Source organism: Talpa occidentalis, unplaced genomic scaffold, assembly GCF_014898055.3.
Source record: "Talpa occidentalis isolate TD23 unplaced genomic scaffold, MPIMG_talOcc4v2.1 talOcc4.5, whole genome shotgun sequence".
Classification (NCBI taxonomy): Eukaryota; Metazoa; Chordata; class Mammalia; order Eulipotyphla; family Talpidae; genus Talpa; species Talpa occidentalis.
This window is the reverse complement of record NW_023604861.1, coordinates 90,082,948-90,106,757: the sequence shown is the minus strand read 5'-3', so window position 1 is coordinate 90,106,757 and position 23,810 is coordinate 90,082,948. Positions and strand designations below refer to the sequence as shown.

The following is a 23,810-nucleotide window of genomic DNA, read 5'->3' as shown; positions in this document are numbered from 1 at the left end:
AAATTATGCCATAACTGTTGAATCTTAATATTATGGTACAGTTATCTTTTTTGCCTTTATTCCTCACAGGTGGACAAAATAGGTGGGCAAAAAATATTTCTTATTCCTGATATGGTTTTGGGGAATAATATATTCTTTCCACTGCCATCATAAAAGAAGCTCCCTGGGAACTTGTCACCAAAGTATTTAAAATTCCACCTTCAAATTTCACCTGTCCTCAGTTGAAAAGGGTCTTTTCTGAGAGTGATAATACATGAGTAAAAATTATTTGATCCATTGCTTCCTAATAAGGAAAAAACTTGCTACAATAGGTTCGTGAGTGCAGAGAGCTAAGACTTCTAGCCTCTGAACATAAAAGAGTGATCCCTGATAAGACCAAGAGATCAGGGAGGTGAGAAGATCCAATTCATTACTTTTGCCTGGTTGTCAATTAAAGCAAAGGTAAGTCCTAAAGAAGATGCCCCACCCACTGCTTTTGAAATCTTTTAAAAACATGATTTTAAGGCATTACAGTTTCTGACATAGAATATGAATGAGGACTTCCTTTGTAGTCATTAATTCTTATATACAGTTCAAAGGTAACTCTGAGACTTAGTTTGGATGCCTATTTTTGCAGATAAGAAAGGAGACCAAGAGATGAAGGATCTCTTAGAGATCCTTCCAAGGATCCTTCCAAGCTGTGGAGCTGCACAGCCAGTTTAGTGGCAGAGCTAGAAGTAAAACCCTGGAAGCCAGACTCCTAAGTTAATGTTTTCCATTAATTCCAATAGTAATATCCCTCACATTTTACATCAGATGGGGGCTTCATATGGAGAGACAGTCTAAGAGGCAACACAGACATGGGCAACACAGGACAATGTTTATTCTCTATTTTTCTCTATTTATTCTCTATTTTTTCAAGGTAAAATAAAAATGGAATGTTTTCCCTAAAAGTTCTTGTTTGCTGAACAAACCAGACTCTTATATTCCAGAACTAATTGTGATATCTTCTGGAGGACATTAGCTCCAGTGTATTTATACTTTCTGAAACAAACTCAGAAGATCCCCAGCTGTCATCAGAGATGGTGTCTTCTTCTCTTTCAAACCATTTCTAAGATGCTCTTTGGCCATTCCTGCTCAGGTACCTTGCTAATCTTGTTTGTATTTAAATGCTGCCAGAGTGATGCTCCATGCAGCCAAGCTGGTCTAGTTTTTCCAGCTGCTGACAGAAAGCAGGCATTGGCCCGAGGAAGTGGTTGGTTCTAACCTACTAACACAATGAACACACAGTGAGTGAGACTGATGTACGTTACTAAAGAAGTTACTGGTAGAAGTTACTAGTAGAAGACCAGATGACTCTCTGGCAGAAATCCAGGGATTTTATTATGAATTAATCAAGACATTATCTCTTCAAGAAAAAGAACACTATCAAAGAAAATGGAGCTCACTATGGAAACATATCAAATAAGGACCACAAGAGCAAAATATTTACCAGTATTTAAACAGTGCTCTTGAGACGAAGAGAGACTGTGAACAGAGGATTTCCCCCCCAAAAAATATGAACCCATCAAACTAGCGATGCCATTATCTATTTAAATCATCCATCTAATTTCCCTTGAGTTAGTTCCCTGCTCCCTGAACAATCACTTAGCAAACTCTCCCCTAGATTTTCATTCCCAACGGTAAACACTGGGTCAGAGACCTGAATTAGCCCATAAGATTAAGAGTTAAATTTCTCACTAATGATCAGCATTCTTTTTTTTTAAACATTGACATAGTTGTTTATTCATCTACTATCTTGGGAGTTCAACAAGTAAGAGCCAAAAGAAACCAGAGGTTAGCTCTTGCATACCTGGGTCTGGAAAACTGAAAACCAAATGTAAAGGGAAGTGAACTCATCAAGTCTCCATCTGGGGAGACTGTCTAAGTAGAGAGCCAGCTGCCCCCTCCTAGGCTGTTTTCATCACCACACCCCTTGCAGCTGTCACATCTGTCTGCTCAGCAGACTATACCCTGTTGTTGAATTGTGTATATGTTGATATGACAAAGAATAACAACCTAAAATCAGTTCTAAGAAAGCACCCAGAAAAGGACATTTTTGGAAACCATCACTAAGTACTAACCACTTAAAATATAAAAAAGAAAAGAGTACCTGTCTCCTTAGATCTCTTGTTTTCTTGGTCATCTTATCAATTGCAATGTTTAGAGGATCTCCTTTTTCTTTCCTTCCAGTCTATTAAGAAAAGAGAAATAATTTTGGGTTTAGAAAATTCCATGTTAGAAACATTAAAAGTTTAAAAAAAAATCAGAAACACATTGGAGTTGCAGAGTTCAAAAAATTCTTTAAAAGATTCTTCCCAGCAGCAGCTAATTTGGTCACTAAAGTTGACTTTACCTGAAATAAAAACTAAAGTTGATGAAAATCAATATTCTCAGGAGGGTTGCATATATTAACTCAATGCAAATCTATATTTTTTTCCTTTCTCCAGACATTTAGCCATCAAGTAACATAGCAGGGATATTTTGATTTTGTCTTCAAATACAAATGTGTTAGGCTTCTTTATTATACAAACATACTATTTCATAGAATGACAGAAACTAACTTAGAAAAGACATTTAAAGCAAATCACCAGACTGTCATCATAGGTCATAATGGAACTTGTGCATCAGAATCAAAAGACGCCAGTGTTTCCAATCTCTGTTTCATCATGCTATGGAATGTAAAACATGGTAACAAGTAACCCACTGATTGGAGTTCTGAGGAAACTGTCACTTGTGACTGTAACAGGCAAAGGTAAAGCCAAAAAAACAAACAAAACAAAACAACAAAAATCAACAAGTACACAAAAAATACCTTTCTTCAATAAATTATTCACTTGAAAGTTTCACCTATAAGTAGTTCTCCCCCCTCTATTTTTAACGGCTATAACAGTTTAAACCAAACAAAACAGAATCTCTATTTACTTTTATAAATAACAGTAAAAACAAGATTTCATGGTTTAAAAGTTCTATTTAACTTTATGAATAGTATTATCTGCCCTTTAAGAGAAAGACTATTTTCAAAAAAGCTATTATCAAATCTATTAAGTTACCTAATCCTTTTTTTTAAAGATTTATTTTATTTATTTATGCATACAAGAGCTGGGGTGTAGGCCAGAGGTGCGGGGGAGTGAGGGTAATGAGAGTGTTCATCAGAGACTGAGTGGGGAGCAGAACAGTTGGACTGACTGAAATACACTGCTGAGGGGAGTAGCAGGTGAGACAGGAGAGGTCTGCTGCACCATGTGGGTTTGCTCCCTGGCCAGGGATTGAACCTCTGCTTCAGTGGCTGCCGATAGCTTCATAGCGCTGAGACTTAACCCCTTGCACCACCAGGGCAGCCCCTGGTTGCCTTATGTTTAGTCAAATACCCACAGATTTATTTATGGTCCTAATAGCAGGTCAACTGTTCCATACTCAGTCTCTGTAAACACAAGTAGGTCTCTGCAGTAGTTTGTGTATGTGATGAAATGAAATCCCTAGTCACCAGTTGTGCTTAATGGGATTAAGCATTTTAAAGATTCATAGAATCACAAGCAATTCCACTTTCAGACATCTATCTGAAGAATATGAAAACCTTAATTTGGAAAGATGCATGCACCACTATCTTCATTGCAGCAATATTCACAATAGCCAAGTCATGGAAACAGTGTAAAGTGCTCAACAGATTTCTGAGTGTTCTCTTCCAGTGACCAAATCCAGGACACATAATACTACTATGTATTCATCACATCTACATTGAAAGCAGCCATTCTTTTCTTCAACTTGCTTAAATAACCACTTTTCCAGAAAAAAAAATATGTGAGATAGATAGATAGATATAGACAGATACCTCACATGAGATATATATATATATATATATATATATATATATATATATAGTTTCCATTAACAAACAAAAGAACAGGCTATGTGTGCGCATAATCATCTAAAATCTTACAATTTCTTATCATTCATATTCCCTAACTCATATGATGTCACCTTCAGATGTATACACTGAAGTCTATAAGTAGAAAGTTTAAAACAAGTGGCTTATATTTCCCAACTTTGAAATATAAGCATACAAGTAGCTGGAAGAAAATAAAGATCATTGGAGAAGAATAATCGGTGCTTTATCCTTGGAGAAAGCTGGTCAGATAGCAAGTGTGACTTCAGAGCCCTGGCTCCTCATGTACTGCATTTACTATGTACCACAAATTAGCAGCCAGAGTTATTTCTTTTCTCTTTGACTTTTTCCTTGCAAATAGGATGTCTGCAATCAAAATAGAGAGCACATTTGCAGAGGTCTAGGCAAGGATCATTCTGAGAACCACAGATTTCTATGCCTTTTCCATTTATGAGAGAAAAAAAATCTTACTTTAAAAAATAATAATTATGAGTTTGGTTTTAAAAGTGGCTATTACAGGAGAATGAATAATTGAACATTTCAATGTAAAAAAAATTCAACACAAAATAATTACTCAACAAATACTAAGTATCAGACATGGCGCTCATTTCATCCTGCCAGAGGCATATAATTGCCATCTTATAAGTGAGGTGTTAAAGTTCAGAGCAGGCCTGGGATGAGGGAGAGGGGAGTGAGAAGCGCCCCCTTTTGGTGTTCAGGAGATACTAAAGAACTCAGTAATCCAAAAAAATAACATCTAATTCAATATTTTAGAAAGTGAAAAATAATGAAAACAAATTTAAATAAAGACATGCTCTGACAGGCCATGATTGCATTGAGGCAATTAAGGTGAGTCACGCAGGTACAGGTCAGATATCTCTTTTTTTTAAAGATTTATTTATTTATTTATACAAGCACTGGGTACAGTCAGAAGCATGGGAGGGTGAGAGAATTCACCAGAGCCAGAGCAGCGGGGAGCAGAGCAGGCAGACTGACGAAGTACACTGCTGAGGGGAGCAGTGGGCATGATAGGAGAGGTCTGTCGCACCATGTGGGATCCTCGCTGGCGGCCAGGGATTGAACCTGCACTGCAGAGGCTGCGGGCAGCTTCGCAGCCCAGCACTCAACCGCTGTGCCATCAGGGGAGGCCCCAGATATCATTTTTTGTTTTTTTTAACTTTAAAATATTGGAGGATATATTTATTCTTAAAAAAAAGAAGTAATTGCTTACCTGAAATCAAATTTAACTGGGATCCTGTATTGTTATATGCTAAATTAGCTACACCTACCCACACAGGTAATCAGATGTTTAAGATTGTAGCTGGGGTTGAGAAGGCCTTGTTGCCCAGTTCTATGAATAGAAGGGCAACAGGGGACTACGTATCCCATCTTGCTCAATAATATGCCAATGAAAAGCACATATGTTCCTTAGATGTACAGGATCCTGTTGGTCAACATGGGTAACATGCAAAAAATTATGGTCATCAAGCTCCTAAGTCAAGTGTGTGAACCTGAACTTGAGACTAACAACTGTACAAGGGACCAGCATGCCAAAGGGCTAAATGAGTCACTCAGAAGAGAGCCAAGATGTTGCATTTAGTGTGTCACTAGATCACTAGATCTTAAATCATAAGTAAGATATGAATAGAAAAAAGAGGTGTACTTGAAAGGATGGAGTGGCAAATAGAAAGGCATCAAGACAACAAATAGCAAGGCAGGGAATCCCTGGTGGTGCAGGCGATTGAGCGCCAAACTGTTAAGCAGTCCGCAGCCTCTGCAGTGCGGGTTCGATCCCAGCCGGCTGGCAAGAATCCCACATGGCGCGGCAGACCTTTCCTGCCTTGCTTGCTGCTCCCCTCAGCAGTGTCTTTGGTCCGTCTGCCTGTTCCATTTCCCGCTCTGTCTCTGGTGAATCCTCTCACCCTCCTGTGCATCTGGCCTGAACCCCAGTTCTTATATAAATAAATAAATAAATCTTTAAAAAAAAAAATTAGCAAGGCAGGTTTTGGGAGGATCATGGATGAAATGGACCAGCCTTTTCTCCATGATTTTTCTCCGTAATGTGAAGGGATTGGTTCGACAAGCTGTAAAGAAGTAATTTTTATATGAATTCCTTTAGAGTGTGATTACGCCAACTATATTTTGATCTTCAAGACCAGCATTCCATGAAACTGTAATATTTTGCAATCCTGGGTTTCTCCACCTTTCAAGTCTTTGGCTAAAGCCAATTAAGAAAAAAACTCAGTAGACCTGGGCTCTGTATGTATTCACACTGTTTATAAAGGGTAGAAATGATAAAATAAGGACTAAATCTGAGAAAATTTGAGCCACTGGAATAATGACAGTAGTGCTTTAATACTCAGATTTACACAGCAAATGGGATTTGCAAGACATAACTCCTTACTTTTCTGTACTCTATGTCCATATTTGGAAAAACTTTTAAATTATTGCCTTAAAATGAGTAGGATGACAATCATTGAGGCAAACAAAAGAAAAAAGACTCTTGCTTCCTGGTGGCGGCCCTCCATTGTTAGGCTCTATAACCATGGACTAATGATTTGCCTCCTCTTTTTGAGTTTTCTCATGAGCACAATGGATAGCATAATATATGCCCTGCCTTCTTCACCAGGTTAGCAGGACAATCAATCACAATGTCAATGTGCTGGAAACAATAAAAGGCATTAACAGTAGTCAAGGTAATTAGGAAAGTATTTCTGCTGTGGAAAAAATGGAAGGATTGATTTGGAAACTACATAGAAACTATTTTTGGATCATCTGGACTTCTGCTTTCTCCACTGGGGCAGATAATATACGAAAACATTGCCAAAAACTAGAATTTCTAAAGGAAACATTATTTCTCTTTAAGGAAGGAATATTTGGGGCAGTACATTTTAAGTACAACTAGTCTAAGATATTTCTAAGGTGAAATAAGGGGCAAAAACTTCAGATGAATGTCTTAACATAGTAAATTCTTGAATATATTTGTTAAAATGACATAGAACTTGATCATCTCCAGCAAATTCTAGTTACCAGGAAATGAACCAGATGCCTCATCCAACTCTCTCCCCCACGTCTTACAAGTTCTATAACCTAGAAGAAGTCTTACCAGTTGAAGTTTTTACACCCTCTTCATTTTTACACTCTCACCTAGTAATAAGAAAATGTGTGGTTTTAATTCATTAACTACTTATTCCCTTCTTTTGGTGAACAGAAGTAAACAAGAAACAGTTGTAACCACTCTCTGCCAATAACTATCTAAGTGAATTGACTACTTCTCCAGACTCCAGACTTACCATCTATAGCATGGAGGGGCCAGAGACAAGCTACAGGACTAGGACATGTGGGAAACCAAAAAACCTCAGGACATGTAACCACCCTTCCCTTGTTACAAGAAAGCTCTCACAGCTTCCTTGCAGGAAGGACTGTGAACTGACAGTCTGTCAGGGTTTTCTCATTTCTAAAATGTGGATAAATGCTTGCCTTGTGGGATTATTATGACGTTCTAAGAGACATGACCTGCAATATGCTTGGCACAATACCTGACCTAGCACAGGCAACTCAATAAACGTTCATTTTCTCTCCTCCCCCACCTGTTCTTTCGTTTCAAAGATGAGGACAGCAGATGCAGAGAGAAGTGCTCACTGATTGCCATCACCTAGCTAACTGGTGTCTGACCAGGACCTCCAGGCCCCCAGTCCAGGACTTTCCCCATTTATTATATATCTAAACGCTCCCCCTTCTCTCAAATTCTAGGACTGTGATTGTTAGAGTTTCATGTTACTTTTCAAAGGCCATCCAAATGAAATCTCAGTACGTATTGGTTCTATCAGGTTTTGTCCACAAACTTTGTATGTCTTTCTTGGGCCTGTTCTCACTTGTCATCTTTATATTTACCTGAAGATGATGAATCTGCAGTAGAGATAACCATGTAATAAATATATTTTATTATTTTAAAGGATTTATTTATTTATGCTTTAAAGATTTTATTTATTTATGATTTAAATATTTAAAGATTTATTATACAAAAGCTGGGTTGTGGGCCTGAGATGCAGGGGGGTGAGAGGATTCACCAGAGACAGAGTGGGGAGAAGAACAGGCAGATCTACTGAAATACACTGCTGAGGGGAGAAGTGGGTGAGACAAGAGAGGTCTGCTGCGCCATGTGGGTTAGTTCCCTGGTGGGGGATCAAACTTGTGCTGCAGTGGCTGGCTTAACCCCTTGTGCTACCAGGAATGCCCCAAATATATTTTAAAAAGAAGATAGATGGAGTATTCACACACACTGCTCCACATGCCTTTCTTATTGCCATCTGTTGCTTTAGTGGGGTGCATGATTATTAAACTTTGTTTAGTCTTTGAGCACTATTGTACAAAATAGTGGGATAGAGCTATGGCTTCAATTGATGAGACTGAAGGAAATGAATTTCCTTATTTAAATTTTTGCCAGGGATCCTTTATTTTCCCGACCTCTGGCTCCAAATTCAAGTCCAGTTTTCCAAAGTATCAGATGCTGTCAGGGAGACTTTCATATTTTCAGTTTTATTATACACACACACATACACACACACACACACAAATTGGGGTCTTTCTCAAATGAATTTTAAGATGAATTGAAATTTTGATTTTTATAATTATTTCAACAAGTCCCTCTAGGGAAAAAAAGTCCCTTCCACTTTGCATGAGCATCTTTCTTTCCTTCTTTCTGTCTCTTTTACCACATCAGTTAATGTATTTATATCATATGCTGAATATTATACAACTGATACCAGCTCCCTAATGTATAAAACAAAAGATACAAGAGATTTTTTTTTTAATTTCTGAAATTGACTATTTCTTTAAAGGGTATTCTCCATTCATGTCGCTCATCACATCCTAAATACATAATCCAATCCAAGTGGCCACTCATGGTGACCGTGTGAATATAAATCTACCATCTTAGTGTTTTCTGTGAGATCCAAGGTTTCATGTTAATTTCAAGGCATGATTTTATTATATAATAATTGGGGAATGACTGTCAGAAGGCAGATGTTTATCACTTTTTTTCTTTTCCTCAATGGTACCTGCAAACTTGATAGAGCCTATGAAGAATCTTCAAAATATTGCATAGCTATGACTAACATATTTAATGTACAGGTAACTAATCAAATATGAACTTTTTAAGTTGTTATTTGAAAAAAGTGGAAGTCAAAATGATCAGAATGGCAGAAAGCAATAATGCACCATCACTCTACCTCCAACACATTTTCCTGTCATTTAAACCTATGATTTAGACAACAGGAGGAAAGACAAAAAATTATGTATTGATCCAGCAGTCACCCTGTCACATTTGGAGAATTGCCCATCTACCTGCAAACCCTATATATAGAAAAAATAGTCTTATTAAAATAGTACTTTTATTTGTAGAACACTGAACAGCTCATAACACCTCTTATTATGTATAGGTCACAGTCTGAGAAAATGGACCTTTCTTTTCACTATTTTGTACAAGGAATGGACAATATCTCTTTAGAATGGATGAAAGTTTAGCAGTGGTCACAAATCAAACTATGGTCCAGATATGACTACATCATGACAGCTTTCCTGGACCCTTAGACTAGTGGGGAAGGATGTCAAAGGTAGGCAGGGGAAAATGGAAGACAAAATATCAGGCATAAGTGTATCTGACATTTCTCTACAAGACCGCATCTATGCTCAGGAAAGAATCATCAATATGTAAAAAGAGACTATCAGAATGGCATTTATCTGTAAGCCTCACAGGCCCTACCTATTAGCACAACAATATCAGTACACATCAGGCAATACACAGTAAGGACTGGCATGGGGTGATCAGGGTTCATCACTCTTTGCTTATACCTTTCCGGTAATCTATCCATATTCTTTTGGTTAAATTCTCTAAGTTTTCCCTTTGACTCTCAACCACAGGGTTCTGACCAAGGGATACATTTATGAAAACATTCAAACAAGAGAGAAAGCTACTATAAGGTTGTATGCAGAATTATTTTGAAGGAGGCAATTTTTTTTCCCCCAAAGGGATTGATAAACTGTCAGTAGATGCACTTTGAGCTACTGAACAAGTCTGAAAAAGGTGCCCCGTAAAGAAAAACATAGTTGGGCAGGGGATTGGAAAACAGGAGGAAGAGAGGTAAATTTAGGGCAGGGAAGGGATGAGGATTTAAGGGGAAGAAACAGAAGGTAAGGGAAGGAAGCAAAGAGAAGAAAAAGTAGTCACTTTTGGAGTCAAAACTTGTAAAATGGAGTCATAACTTGTAAAATAAAGGTTAGGATACAGTGTTTGTTTGCTTTGTCATTATAGCCTTAGAGTCTGTTGCTATGCCTGTCACATAACAGGAATTCAAAAGACTATTAAATAAACTTATTTTATTTAATCAATACATGGAATCCTGAATTTAGTTGTACTTAAGAGTTTTAAGTATCCACCAGTTAATAAATTCCCTCATGTTTATTGATGCTTAATTTTTGTCACTTACAATCAGAAATATGTGACTGCATGAGAGATCTCAAAACACCAGACCAAAATAATTGGAAGACAGAGTGCTAGAAAAGGGAGAGTCCAACTAAGTCAGCCAAGGACATAGCCCAGAAGCCCTTGTGGGTGCTAAGTCTTTTGCACAGGGTTTTCCCCCACACTAATGATGGTCGAAGCTCTAGATTCTATTATCAGAGTCCTTCCCTAAATTCTGCTAATCAGTAGCCTTGAGAAATTGCCCATGGAATAATCTCTAGAATTCCTGCTTTTCCTCAAATTCTTCCCATGACCCACCCTAGTGTAGATCTCCACCACACCATCATTTGTTTTAACCTCTCTCATTATCCTCAGTGTGGTTTGTTAATATTCCTCAAACTATTTAGTTCTTCTGGATCCCTACTTTGCTGAACACTTGGGCCCATATTTTAAGACTTCATAATCAGGTCTCCTCTTGTATTTGCCCTTGTATCTGATTAATTTGTTCCTTTTCAACAACTCAAACACTTTCTACCTCATCTTGGTACCTGAATGAAAGAGGTCATTTCCCCTACAACCACTGGTTTATCCATTCTTCAAGGTAGAACTCAAAATTCCCCTGTTACAATGAATGTTTCTAAACTGATATATCCCTTGAAGATCTTCCTCCCCTGCAACTGAATCCTTCAATTAAGTGCTGCACCAGGTAATGTGGATGTTAAGAATATACCATTCTGATAATGTATCAAGTTTTCATGTGGCTACAGAACAGAACTCAAGCTTTTGATGACTGGTGTATGTAGTGTATATTTTAGTTTTCTCCTAGGGGACTCAACATGATACTCCTAATAAGTGGTCCAGAAATACATGTTTATGGTTAGAAGGATAAATTTTCCAAGCAGGTACCTAGAGATAGGAAGCACATGTGGAAGGGATAGGGATGAATGATTTGGAAAATGTAGGGTCCTAAAAATAAAGCTCACCCAACTCACAATTGCTGATCAAAGCCATAGAAAGTGGTTGGCTCATGTGAAATAATATAGCTTTTGCTACTGGACTTCTTTTATCAACACAGTTGTAGTCCTTAGTGATTATCTGTCAGAAAACACTGCATTGAAGACATGTTTCTTCAAATTCCCCTCCCCCCAGCTCCTAACCATAGGTGATTGCTGAAAAACCAGGGTTACTTAACCACATGCTCCTTCAAAACTCATGAGAGACCATGAACTGAGCAAACTGCTAAAAAATGCTATTTCATCTTTGCATTTAAGATGAAAGTATCCAAGGTAAAGTGCAAATTCCCACTGATTTTAAATACACATACAAACACATATGAACCCATAAATGATTTACATTTCAATGAAATTTTAATTTTGCTTCATTTTTAAGTGCATATTCCCCACTTAGTTACAGTTAAAGATAGCAACACCTAAAGGATCCCTAGAGTTTGGCATTTTCCACACCTCAAAAAGATGTCAATATCTGAGTTCACGTTGCTGAGAGTTTACAGATTTCAGACAATTTTCAGACAGAGTGTGAACTTAGTTTAAGGGAAGTCTATTTTTTTTGGAGATCTCTAAGTCTTGGATCAATTCACTTCCTTCATAATTCCTTCATCACACCTACATAATTCTCCAATTCACAGCAACCCATAGTCCTTTTGTAACAGGGTGGTCCCCAGGAAAGGGGGAGGTTCCAGGTTCCCTGCCCCACCCAAAAGGAGGGTGGAACTAAACACGGAGAGACAGAAGCTGCAGAGGAGACTGAGGAAGGAAGGAAGGAAGCAGAATGGAGATCCAGAAGGAGACCTGGAGGAGGGGTATGGAGCCTAGAGACACGTGAAGAAACTGTGCTTGTCTTTTGGTCATGGACTGGGTGACACAGATGTGGGTGAGAGACCCAAGGGGAGGTGACAATGGTGGCTTTTATCTTGATTTTGATTTTGCTCTTTTCCTTCCAGGCTTGTCTGGTTGTTTTTGACCCTTTTCTGTGGGTCCCCACTGGAAGATGCTTTAGACTTGTGGCAGGCTTTGGGGCCTTGCTCTGGGCCAACCCTGCTTGGGTGGATTTTTAACCACAAGGGGACGGGTAACTTTGGGTGCTTGATTTAGAAACTAGATTCTTTGCCTGTCCTGTATTGTTTCCTGGTTGTATTAAAGTTCCTTCCTGTTCAAGTCTCATATGTTCCGTGTTGATACGGTGGATGGCAGAACCCATTTAGAATAGGCAGTTTTGTGAGGTTTGGGGTGCCCCCTCTCCCTGCCCTGTAACACTTTGAGAATCTACAGCCATCTATTTCATTGATTTAGGGTCTTATAAATGATTCCCACTCAGGCAATAATTATATATTGTGCATATCTCTCCTATTAATTGAATTTCAGATATCACACACTCAAAGGCTAAAATACAGAAGTATAAAATGTATCATTATGATCATATACTGCTTAGAGACTTCTCATAAGTTTCTAAACTATATATATATGCCTCTTGTCCCCAAGAAGTAAAGGAGCTTAAGGAGAGTATATCAATCAATTTGGGCTGCTATAACAGAATACCATAGACTGTGTGGTTTAAACAACAAAAATTAATTTTCTCACAATTCTGGAGCTTGGAAAGTCCACAATTAATACCCAGCAGGTGTGGTTTCTGATGACATTTCTCTTCCGGGATTATACATGGCTACCTTCTCGCTATGTCCTGACATGGTGGAGAGAGAAATTGCAACAAGCTTGCTAGCATCTCCTCTTATAAGGGCATAATCACATCATGAAAGCACTGTCCTCATCACCTCATCTAAACATAATTATCTCCCACAGTCCCCATCTCCAAATACCATCACACTGGGGGTTAGGGCTTTAACATATGAACTTTGGAGGGACACATTTCAGTCCATAGAAGACAGGAAAATGGCTGTCAATTATACTTCCTTGAAACTCTGAAGATTCTTACACAGTGTCTGACATGGAATAGGATCTAGCAAATCTTAAGTATGCATAAATAAATACATATAAATATGCATTGAATATAAATGAATGAAGTAATTGGTATTCTAGATGTTTGACATGATTATAAGTTATGGATCTTTGGGGGACAAGATTACCATGGTGCCAAGTAGAGTTGATGGGGAGCTTTATCTCACTATTGGTAGATTACTACTGTTACCTCATCTCTTTCTGCACACACCCCCTTTCCTCTATGTTCAAAATCTCTCCTAATAAGGATGAGAAAGAAATCAAAGCTTTCAACTGACTGCATGGGACTAAGATGTATGTACACATGACAGAAGAAACATAAATAGTAAATGACATCTCAAATCTTTCTGTTAACATAGTGGGAGGTAGGAACAGATAAACTTGAGGACACGGGCACCAAAAGGGAATAGGTTTAGGGAATGATACTTCTCAATGACCGGCAGAATTCTGAAGGGGACAAAGCATCACGTTGTACTAGCAAACACCTCTGTTCAACAGCCCGACAGTAAAGAAAAAGGAGGAATGTTTCTGAGTGACATGGAACAGAGGAAATATACAATTTGGGATAACAGGTACTTTTTATATATCCAGGAACCCCCAAAGACTTTTTTGTTTTCTAAATCAATTCTGACCTCAACTGATGTTTGCCAAAATCTAGGAGGATGGCCTCTACTTTTCCTCTTGGGTGTCACCACCACCTATTTCATATCTTGGCACTTTCTCCTTCCTCTCATGCTCTTCTCCAAAAGGCCAATACTGTCTGGAAAGCAACTGCACAGGTCCTAGTCATTTTAAGTCGTCTCGCCATAAAGGAACTAAGAGAGAGTAATGTCTATTTTTAATTATCTGGAAAGTCAAAGTAACTAAAGAAATATTTTAACTATTTATACACTTTCAAGCGGCCAGATAAAGCTGCTAACTTTACTGTTAGCCTTTGATGTTCTTTTATTTTTCAGGAGTAGAGCTTATCAAGCCTTGGATACTTTTTCAATTTCCCAAACCCACTCCAAGTCTGACTGCAAGCCCAGGATGCACCCAAACTCTAGCACCATCATCCAGGAGGAGCAAGCTTGGGCATCTCTGGTAGCCTAGGGTGGGCCTCTCTGGTGGCTAAGTCTCAATGCTACCACCACAAAGGCCCAACCACCTCGATGGCCTGAATTGGATCCCTGGCCGGGGAACTAACCCACATGGCAAAACAGACCTCCTCTACGTCACTCACTGCTCCCCTCAGCAGTGTATTTCAGTAGATCCACCTGTTCTGCTCCCCATTCTGTCTCTGGTGAGTCCTCTCACCACCCTGCTCCTCTGGCCTGCACCCCAGTTCTTTTATGAAAAAATAAAATCTTTATTAAAAACAAAAACAAAGGAGCAAAGCATGGGCCCCCACTTAGTCATGGGTGAGTCAAGGTTATCTCTGAAGCCCTTCTCATTGAGGACATTTAGAACCTCCAGAATAGAACAGTCTCTTGGGATATTTGCTCACACATGGAATCAATGAAAACTTTATGAGGCAAATAGCATTTTTGTAGCATGACAGTTACAAGCTAAACTAAGTAGAAAGCAGGCCGAAACCCTGGAACACATGTCTCACATCGTCCCAAATATTCCTCACTATGTGGCTCCCATAAACACCATCTGCTGTGTTAATTTGTAAAGAATTACAAGGTTCTTAAAATTACACTTTGCTCTCTGTAGTGTACACTGTGTCTATTAAGGGGGAGAGTTGAGAATGCACATCACATCCAGCCAGACACTGAGATCTTTTTCCTCCCTATGCTGAGATCTTACTGAAAGTTTTCTAGGTCTGCATGGAATTTTAAGAAGTGCATCGTATTCTCTCCAGACCAGCTGTAGGAAAAAAAATCAAAATGAAGTGCACACAACAAAACCTTTGCCTAGATTATAATCCTAGCAATTTATACATTTTTCCAGTTGTGTGCACATCTCCCACTTCACCGGATCCTCATGACAGTGTAAAGTTCTTGGTTAAAGGACTTCAAAGTTAAAGCGAGTGAACAGCCAAAATTGAGAGAACTTCTTAGGTGAGACTTAATTCTTCATTGCTCACTCCTGACCTTCAGGTCTTTCTCCCTTGGGTGGTAGCAGGGAGTGTATTTGCTTATCCCCATCTACTTACAGAATCAGAAAAGCAGAATCTGGTGCCATACACACATCTCATATGATGCAGAGTTATGGTAATAGGCTGCCAATGTAAAACATCTAGGTGAATTAATCCCAACGATGTGGTTAATAATATGATGGTGTGTGATGGCTAGAAATGAGAATCTTTGGCTTCATAAACCTAGGCTAAAAACTGTTCACTTGAGATAGTTATTGCAAATGTGGATTCCTGGTCCCTCCACCAAGAGATTTCAGCAACTCTGGGGGAGGCTGAATGATCCTCATTTATAAGCACTTTTAAAAATCACAGATGAGTTCTAGAAACACAGGAATAAGGCAATGGTCCCAACAGGACTCATCATTTGATTCACTGATATCTTTCCAATTATAACCCAAGAATCTGTATTTTCAGATTTCCATGAAATTCTGTTCATCTGTTTAATTTGGGAATGATGAGCAGCTTAGCATTCGTTCCCTGGTAGTAAGCCTGAAATAGGACCCGAGATATCCACCATTAAGGCAATTTTGCTTAATTCCCAGCGAATTAATCACTCTATATCAAAGACATAAGTTTCTAAACCAAAACCACTTAATTAGAAGAGAAAATCTGTACTGCCTGAAAACCGAAACAATACAGACATAGACTGACACATCACTTCAGAAGTCCCTGCACAAAGAAAAAGAAAGTTAAACCAATTTTTCCCAGTTTCATGCTTGTCATTGTCACATTTACATGTAGATATAAAAATAAGATAACCTAGATGCAACAGACAAAGAATGAAGAAAAAACTGTTGATCTTAGTAAAGCATAGAAAGCTAAAGAAAATTTTGCAAGCTCTAACACACACACACACACACACACACACACACACAGGATCCTGATGCAGGCAGTACTTTAAAGCTTCTACTAGTAAATCCAAATTTATACTCTGCTGATTTCCTAACATTTTCTGAAAATTAACTCCCAAGTTACTCTTCCCAAGTTGACAACTCTCTGCTTCTTTGTAAGTACATCTCAGTCCACAGAAAAGAGTTGTTTTAAGCACCCCCATAATACTCTCCTATATGCCAACTCTATCTTCTTTTCCCCAGCCTGAAGCATCCTTTACTGCCCAGAGCAAGCCCTGCCTCTCCCTGAGTACAGAGCCTACACATAATTCACCCTTATCTCAATCACAATAGCATTGAGCATAGACACTTCCTGATGCAGGCTACAGAATCCTCCTCAGATAAATCCCTGCACAGCCTTCATCCGTTCATTGGGCAAGCTGGCACTGAGTGGTCTCAGACACATCCCTCCTAATCAGACATCTGGCTGTAGCTGCCTCCTGACTTCCAAGCTTTGATGAAAAAGGCAGAAGTAGGGCTAAAGGTTGTTGCCTAATATTTTCTCTGTTCACACAGAATAAGCTGAACTGAATGAACCACTGTTACTTCCAATTATGTCATTAGACCTGTAAAAAACTGGATTTCTAACACTGATTATAAGGAAAGAAATTATTGGTACAGGTTGTCAGTAATCCCAAATTATTTGATGATGCATCTGTCAATTGCATATACAATGCAGTAGGGTAAAATGGAATTATAATTATGTTTTGCATTTGAATGTATGCATAAATGAATATGTGTGTGTGGTACATGTATGCACATGTTAACATTTGTCTATCTTTATCTCTCAACTGTATGGGCACCGACTCCTCTAGAACATAGCACTATGAAAGAAAGACCGCATCCCCCTGTATAGGGTTCAGTGTCTAACAGCCAGCCAAGTGGGAAACAAACAAATAAAGAGAATAACCAATCAACATTACATGTGGTATCATTATCCTGACGTTATGTCCATAAGCTCAGTCACTCTTGTGTATACAGCAAGCACTGGCATAGGCTTCCAATTGCAATGGGCTGGGCCAGGGTTGAATTCACAGGCTGCAAATCACACCAACCAGGCTGATCTTTGTCCTTTTGTGCCCTGGAGTCAGTTGCTGCCTTCTATCTCAAACAATGGACATCTCTGTCAAAGGACAAGTATTTATGGAACACCCACCTATGTTGAGATTTACATTTGTGATGTGGCAGAATTGTTGGCCCTCCCCCATTCATATGCTGAAGTCCTAAACCCTAGTAACTCAGAATGTGAATATATTTTGACAAGGATCTTTTAAAAGATATTTAAAGTTAAATGTGCTCATTTGATTGGACCCAAATCCAATACACTGGTGTCTTAAAACAGAGATTAGACACAGAATAACACAGAGGAAAGATTATGAGAGACAAGACTGCAAACCAGTGCCTCAAATCCAAACTGTGGATACCTTGATCTCAGACTTCTAATCTCCAGAACTATGAGGAAATAAATGTCCATTGTAAAAGACCCTAATCTGTGGAATTTTTCCTTGGCAGCACTGGAAAACTAATGTGAGGTGCAGCAGGAAACAATCAAGTGATGACTTGTTGATAACAATCAACAAGTGATGATAACAAACAATCAAGTGATGACAGTGCATAAGATATAGCATTGATTCAGGTTGACAAGAAGTCTAAGAGCACTGTGGTGAGGGCTGGGGTGAGAGTGGGGGGGAATCATGGCTGTCTACAGATATTCTAATTGATTTCTTAGAATGCTCTTTAGTTTTTCATAGCACAAAGTCTATGTCAATCACTTGTCTGAATAAGGAAGGAATTCCATGTCATTCAACAATTACAAAATGGCTTCCCTAAGATTCAGAACAGATTTCTTGCTATGAATGCCAGACAGGCTTTCTCAAAGAGTCCTACAGTTCTTATTAAAAACTGGAAGCTAACAGATGCAAACAAAATTAATACATACATACACACATATATAGATACACAGATAAATACATAGATACATTGATAGATATATCTAGTTAAAGCAATCTTCCTAATAGGTCCTTACACATTTCTCATTTAAAAAAAAACAAAGGCAATTTATTTTTACATTCTCTCATAATTTAATTCAAATAAAAATGTGACTTTTGTCTTCTATCTGAAAGCTGGCAGACGCTTCTGATTTAAAAAACCTGTGATTATGTATTTAAGTACCTTACGATGCTTATTCCCTATGGTTAATGTTTATTTTCTGGTGTCCCTCTCAGAGTTCCTGCTTAACCCACCTGGTGTGTGTCTGAGATACCATAGCAACAACCTGCATGTTGACTAAAAAGAGTGACAAAATCCATGAGCAGCTGGATTATAGCAAAATTCTGGTCAGTGCTAGTCATTGGGGACTTAGTGGACAGCAATGCACAAAGTCAAAAGCATGGTTTCTGGCCCTCCGCATGGTAGATATTTTGGGCCAGGCAATTCTTAATTTGGAGTGTTGGCCTTTGCATTGTAAGGTATTTATCAGTATCCCTGGTCTCTACCAACTAGATTCCAGTAGCGTCCCTTCCCTCAGTTGTAAAAACCAAATATATCTCCAGACATGGCTAAATGCACTTTGGGGAGGGATCAAGAACTTGAGAATCATTGTCCTAATAAGTCAAAAAGGTGATTTAAAAAGCAATTATAATGCAATAAGATAAATGCTATCATACAGACATAACACAAGTAAATAATACACAATACAAGGGAACCAAGTAAAATAGGGGTAGTGGTGTAAAAAAGAAAGTTGCTTCCCCAATGATAAGATATAAAATAAAGACCACAATTGGACAGCTACTATCTGTTAAATGGGACACTTTGATTGCTTACTTAATCAGACAAAACGTACATATTGTAACTGATTTATAGGTGTGTTTAAAGACAGAAATAAACTTGTTGAACATTCAGAGAGTAAGAGATAAACCCAGGACTTCCTCTGGGCTCTAAATGCAAGTCCTGCTAGTTCTTCAGGTATGGAGCAATTTTAAGAAAAATTAACTTTTGCTGTATGAGGGGTAAAGCAGCTCACAGACAGAAAATCTACAAGCAGAAACAAACAAAAAAATACTTCTCTAAATGTGGGGCTTAGTACAGTTTAGAGACATTAAGTGAATGTACCATTGAAAGAATTTAGGGCCTCCCTGGTGGTGCAAGGGGATAAGATGCAAACTATGAAGCTATCTGCAATCACTGTAGCATTAAGTTAGCTCCCCGGCCAGGGAGCTACCCACATGGCACAGCAGAACTCTCCTGTCTCACCCACTGCATCCCTCAGCAGTGTTTTTCAGTCAGTCTGCCTGTTCTGTTCCCCCCTCTGTCTCTGGTGAATCCTTTCACCCCCCACACTTCTGGCCTGTACCCCAGTTCTTGTACGCATAGGTAATTAAGTCTTTAAATTAAAAAAAAAGGATTTGAATTTGAATTTTTTTTTTCTTGCTTAATTTTATTTTTTATGCACTGAGCAGAGGGTCTACTGGAGAGGATCTGGGACTCCATAGCACCCATGGTATGTACATGAGAGCCCATGGATTGTCCTGATCTCTGGGAATCTCCAAACAGCCACCAGCAACCAGTTACCATCCACAGACTCAATCATCTCACATCGGTATGCTTCACAGATAAGATGACAATAGTTTCCACTATGCTTCCATCGTCCCAGTATAATCAGTAAGAATCTCACACTTCACTCTTAAAAGTAACCCAGTTTGGATGACAATAGACCTTATTATTAGTCTAATTATATTGTTAGAACATCTATTTTAAATCATTTTATGTACTCATATTTGCTGTGTAAAAATTCAACCCATAATTTGATAAATATCTTTAATAAGACACATTATCTTACATTCTTACCTAAAATCTTCTAATGTCAACCTAACACAAGATAATGTTTAAGGAGGGTCTTTCCAGTTTCACCTCAGTTTGGTTTTCCACTCTTATCTCCCACTCTCACCCCAACCCCGTGTATTAGTCATTATCCCCAGAACAGATTGTGCTTTCACGACTCCAGACTCTTCCACATGACATTCTCAATGCCTAGTCCCACCAACATCTATACAATATCACTGCCTGCCTCTGTGATAGAATGGGCATTCCCCTACTCTTCAGTCTTACCTACCTATGGAAGACCTCCTTTGTATGCTCTATAGTCACCTCTTTGTATGTGTGTGTGTGTGTGTGTGTGTGTGTGTGTGAGTGTACCCACACACATGTGCACATTGTATTTTATGCATCCTCTTCTGCGGTTCTTCTCATAATTTCTGGCTCATATATCTATGCCATTCATATTTTCACAATGTTATTCTTGTTTTTGTATCACTAATGCCTGTATTACTTGGTACTTATTCAGTTGACATTTGATACATATCTGCTGATTAGTGACGACCACAAGTGACTGCTAAAATCCTAACTGCCCACATTTTGGATCGTCAACAGGAATTTACTAAGTGCCTATGATGTGGTAAGCATGTGGCTCTTGCTTCATAACACACACAAGTAAGGGGCTTGAGAAGCATAGTGAAAGCCAGGGATTTCTGCATCTTAGTCCCCATTTTGTTGCAATTTTCTCTGAAACCAGGCAAGTTTCTGAACCTTGACTAGAGCAAGGTCTTACAACTAGAAAATGTCTGTTGTTTTTCTCTCCAAGTATAAGTCATCCCTGGTCAAGGCCATATATGCTAAGGTCTTTTGACTAGATATCAATGATTTAGCACTGGCTTGACCTAATCACAGATATACTTTTTCTTGCTATTTTTGAGATATATTTTAAAATTACAAAACAACATGTGTTAGTTATATATTTTGAACACTCATATAAATCAAATAAAAATTGAAGATCTCCTTCACCTCCTCTCATACCCCTTTCTACATTGAAACTGTCAGTGATAATAACTTATGACTACTGTATAAATTAGTAATATAATCTTAATATTAATTATATTGGTAATATTACTTCAGTGATATTCCAGATAGATGTTTTTCTCCTAAATCTGATAAACCTATCAATCAGTCACAACTTCAAAACAGGCAAAAGAGAGTTAGTTATATTGGGAATTTTCCCTTAAATGTTGAGATTGTCACAAAAAAAAAAAAAAAAAAACCTGACACACCCCAAAACATCTGTATCTAGTGCTTCAGGAATGACTCCATGTTCCAAATAGATCATCAAGCTAACCTGTTACATTCGATAGCTTTACGTTTTACACCCAAATTGACCTGTTTTCTTTTTTTCTTCTTTCTTTTTTCTTTATATATATACACACATATATATGTATATGTACGTATGTATGTATGTATGCATGTATATGTTACATCATTGTTCATTTTGTACAACACATGCTTACATGCCTTTCTCCTTTCAGGTGTTTTCCTGGTAAAATTCCCACCACCAATTTACTTTCTACCACCAATTCACCCCCTACCACCAATCCACCCATTTAAATTGAAAGAAATTTATCAGCGAAATAAGCCAAAAAGAAAAAGAAAAATACCGGATGGTCTCACTCATAGCAGGAATCTAGAAAACTTAAATAAGGGACCAGGAAAATGAATATAAGAAAGTGAAAATCAAAATCAACAAAAAACTATGAACCAGAGACACTTTTTGGGGGGTGGGGGGCGGGAGGGGAAGGATTGGGGTCAGAATGGGGCGTTTGCAATTGTATGGGGGAATATAAAAATAAAATTTAATATTAAAAAAAAAAACTAAAAAAAAAAAAATTGTTTCAAAAAAGAATCTGTGTATAGTGTATAAACTATCTTAGCACATTTATAGGACTATTTATACAAAGAAGGCCATGTGGAGGGGATTAGCATTACAGTGTGATGCAACTCCTGTCCACAATATGTACCCCATTACTAATGCTAATTTAAAATCCTACTAAATAATGTGTATGGTAGTTCATAGTTTATAAAGTGCTTTTCAATACATTATTCCATTTAAATCCTCAGAACCCGTAACTTTGGCAGTATTGGTAGTATTTGGTAGTACTTATAGTGTATATTTGCAGAGGTAAAAATCCCAAAAGGGTAAAGATCATGCACTCAAAAACTGTTTAAACAGTCAAAACCTGTTTAAATTCGAAATTGGTATTATGTGATATCCTCCCACAGGAAGATGGCTTAGGAATATTCTATATGGTAAATCATTAAAAGTCCACTCTGCATGTATTTATTTGCTAACAAAGATTTCCAGGTATGATGATGTCATTCAATTGATAAATACCTTGAGCTTAACTGCTAAAAATCACAATGAAAAAGGACTGATCACAAAAATCTGCAAAGAGCTGATGAGACTCAACAACAACAAAGAAAATAATCCAGTCAAAAAATGGGCAGAAGAGCTTAAAAGAAACTTCTCTGAAGAGGAAATGCAAATGGCCAACAGGCATATGAAAAAATGTTCAACATCACTTGTCATCAGGGAAATGCAAATCAAAACTACCATGAGATACCATCTTACACCAGTGAGAATGGCACATATTAAAAAAACTAGCAACAACAAATGTTGGCGAGGGTGTGGAGAAAAAGGAACTCTTCTGCACTGTTGGTGGGAGTGCAAACTGGTCCAACCACTGTGGAAAGCTGTATGGAGATTTCTGGACCTACTAAACATAGAGCTTCCATATGATCCAGCAATTCCACTCCTAGGTATTTACCCAAAGGACACAGAAACATCCATTCCAAAGAACACCTGCACCCCTATGTTTATAGCAGCACTGTTTACAATAGCTAAGCTTTGGAAACAACCCAAATGCCCAAAAACAGATGACTGGATCAAGAAGATGTGGTACATATATACCATGGAATATTACTCAGCATTCAAAAAAGATAAACACATGCAATTTGCAGCAACATGGATGGCGCTGGAAGGGATCATGCTCAGCGAAATAAGCCAAAAGGAAAAAGAAAAATACCGGATGGTCTCACTCATAGCAGGAATCTAGAAAACTTAAATAAGGGACCAGGAAATGAATAACTATAGAAAGTGAAAATCAAAATCAACAAAAAACTATGAACCAGAGAAACTTTTAGGGGGGCGGGGGTGGGAGGGGAGGGATTGGGGTCAGAATGGGGGGCTGCAATTGTATGGGGAATATAACAATAAAATTTATTAAAAAAAAATAAATAAAAATAATTTATACATTTGTATATTTTACATCTTTATGTATTATATATAATATAGATATTTACATCATTATAAAAAAAAAAAAAATCACAATGAAATACAGTCCCATCTCAAAGAAACAAACTGTTAAGACCCTTAACAGAGCAAACTACAATTTCTGATATTCTAGGCATTTCAATGATGAACAACTGAGGAGATTTGTATTAGTTGGGAAAAAACAATTGATATTGAATATTAAATTCTTAAAAAGAAACTCTCTCATTCCAATGTCCTAAAACTTTTTTCACACTATCCTGAGTGGGAAATGAAAGTGCAAAAAATCCAGTAATCATCATGTTG

At 38.0% G+C, this 23,810-nt stretch overlaps 1 protein-coding gene across 8 annotated transcripts in view; it reads right to left on the bottom strand.

Annotated features, from left to right (window-relative positions):
• The window catches only part of CTNNA2 (catenin alpha 2), a 1,153,910-nt gene that overhangs the window by 295,089 nt on the left and 835,011 nt on the right, over window positions 1–23,810 (bottom strand). For 7 of the 8 annotated variants that reach the window (XM_054701781.1, XM_054701778.1, XM_054701779.1 and 4 more), the window contains one exon: window positions 2,132–2,212. In XM_054701781.1, coding sequence (XP_054557756.1) covers window positions 2,132–2,212 — 81 coding nt within the window. Of the gene's footprint in view, window positions 1–2,131; window positions 2,213–2,374; window positions 2,582–23,810 lie in introns of those variants that run through there. The other variant, XM_037527716.2, reaches the window with a different exon arrangement.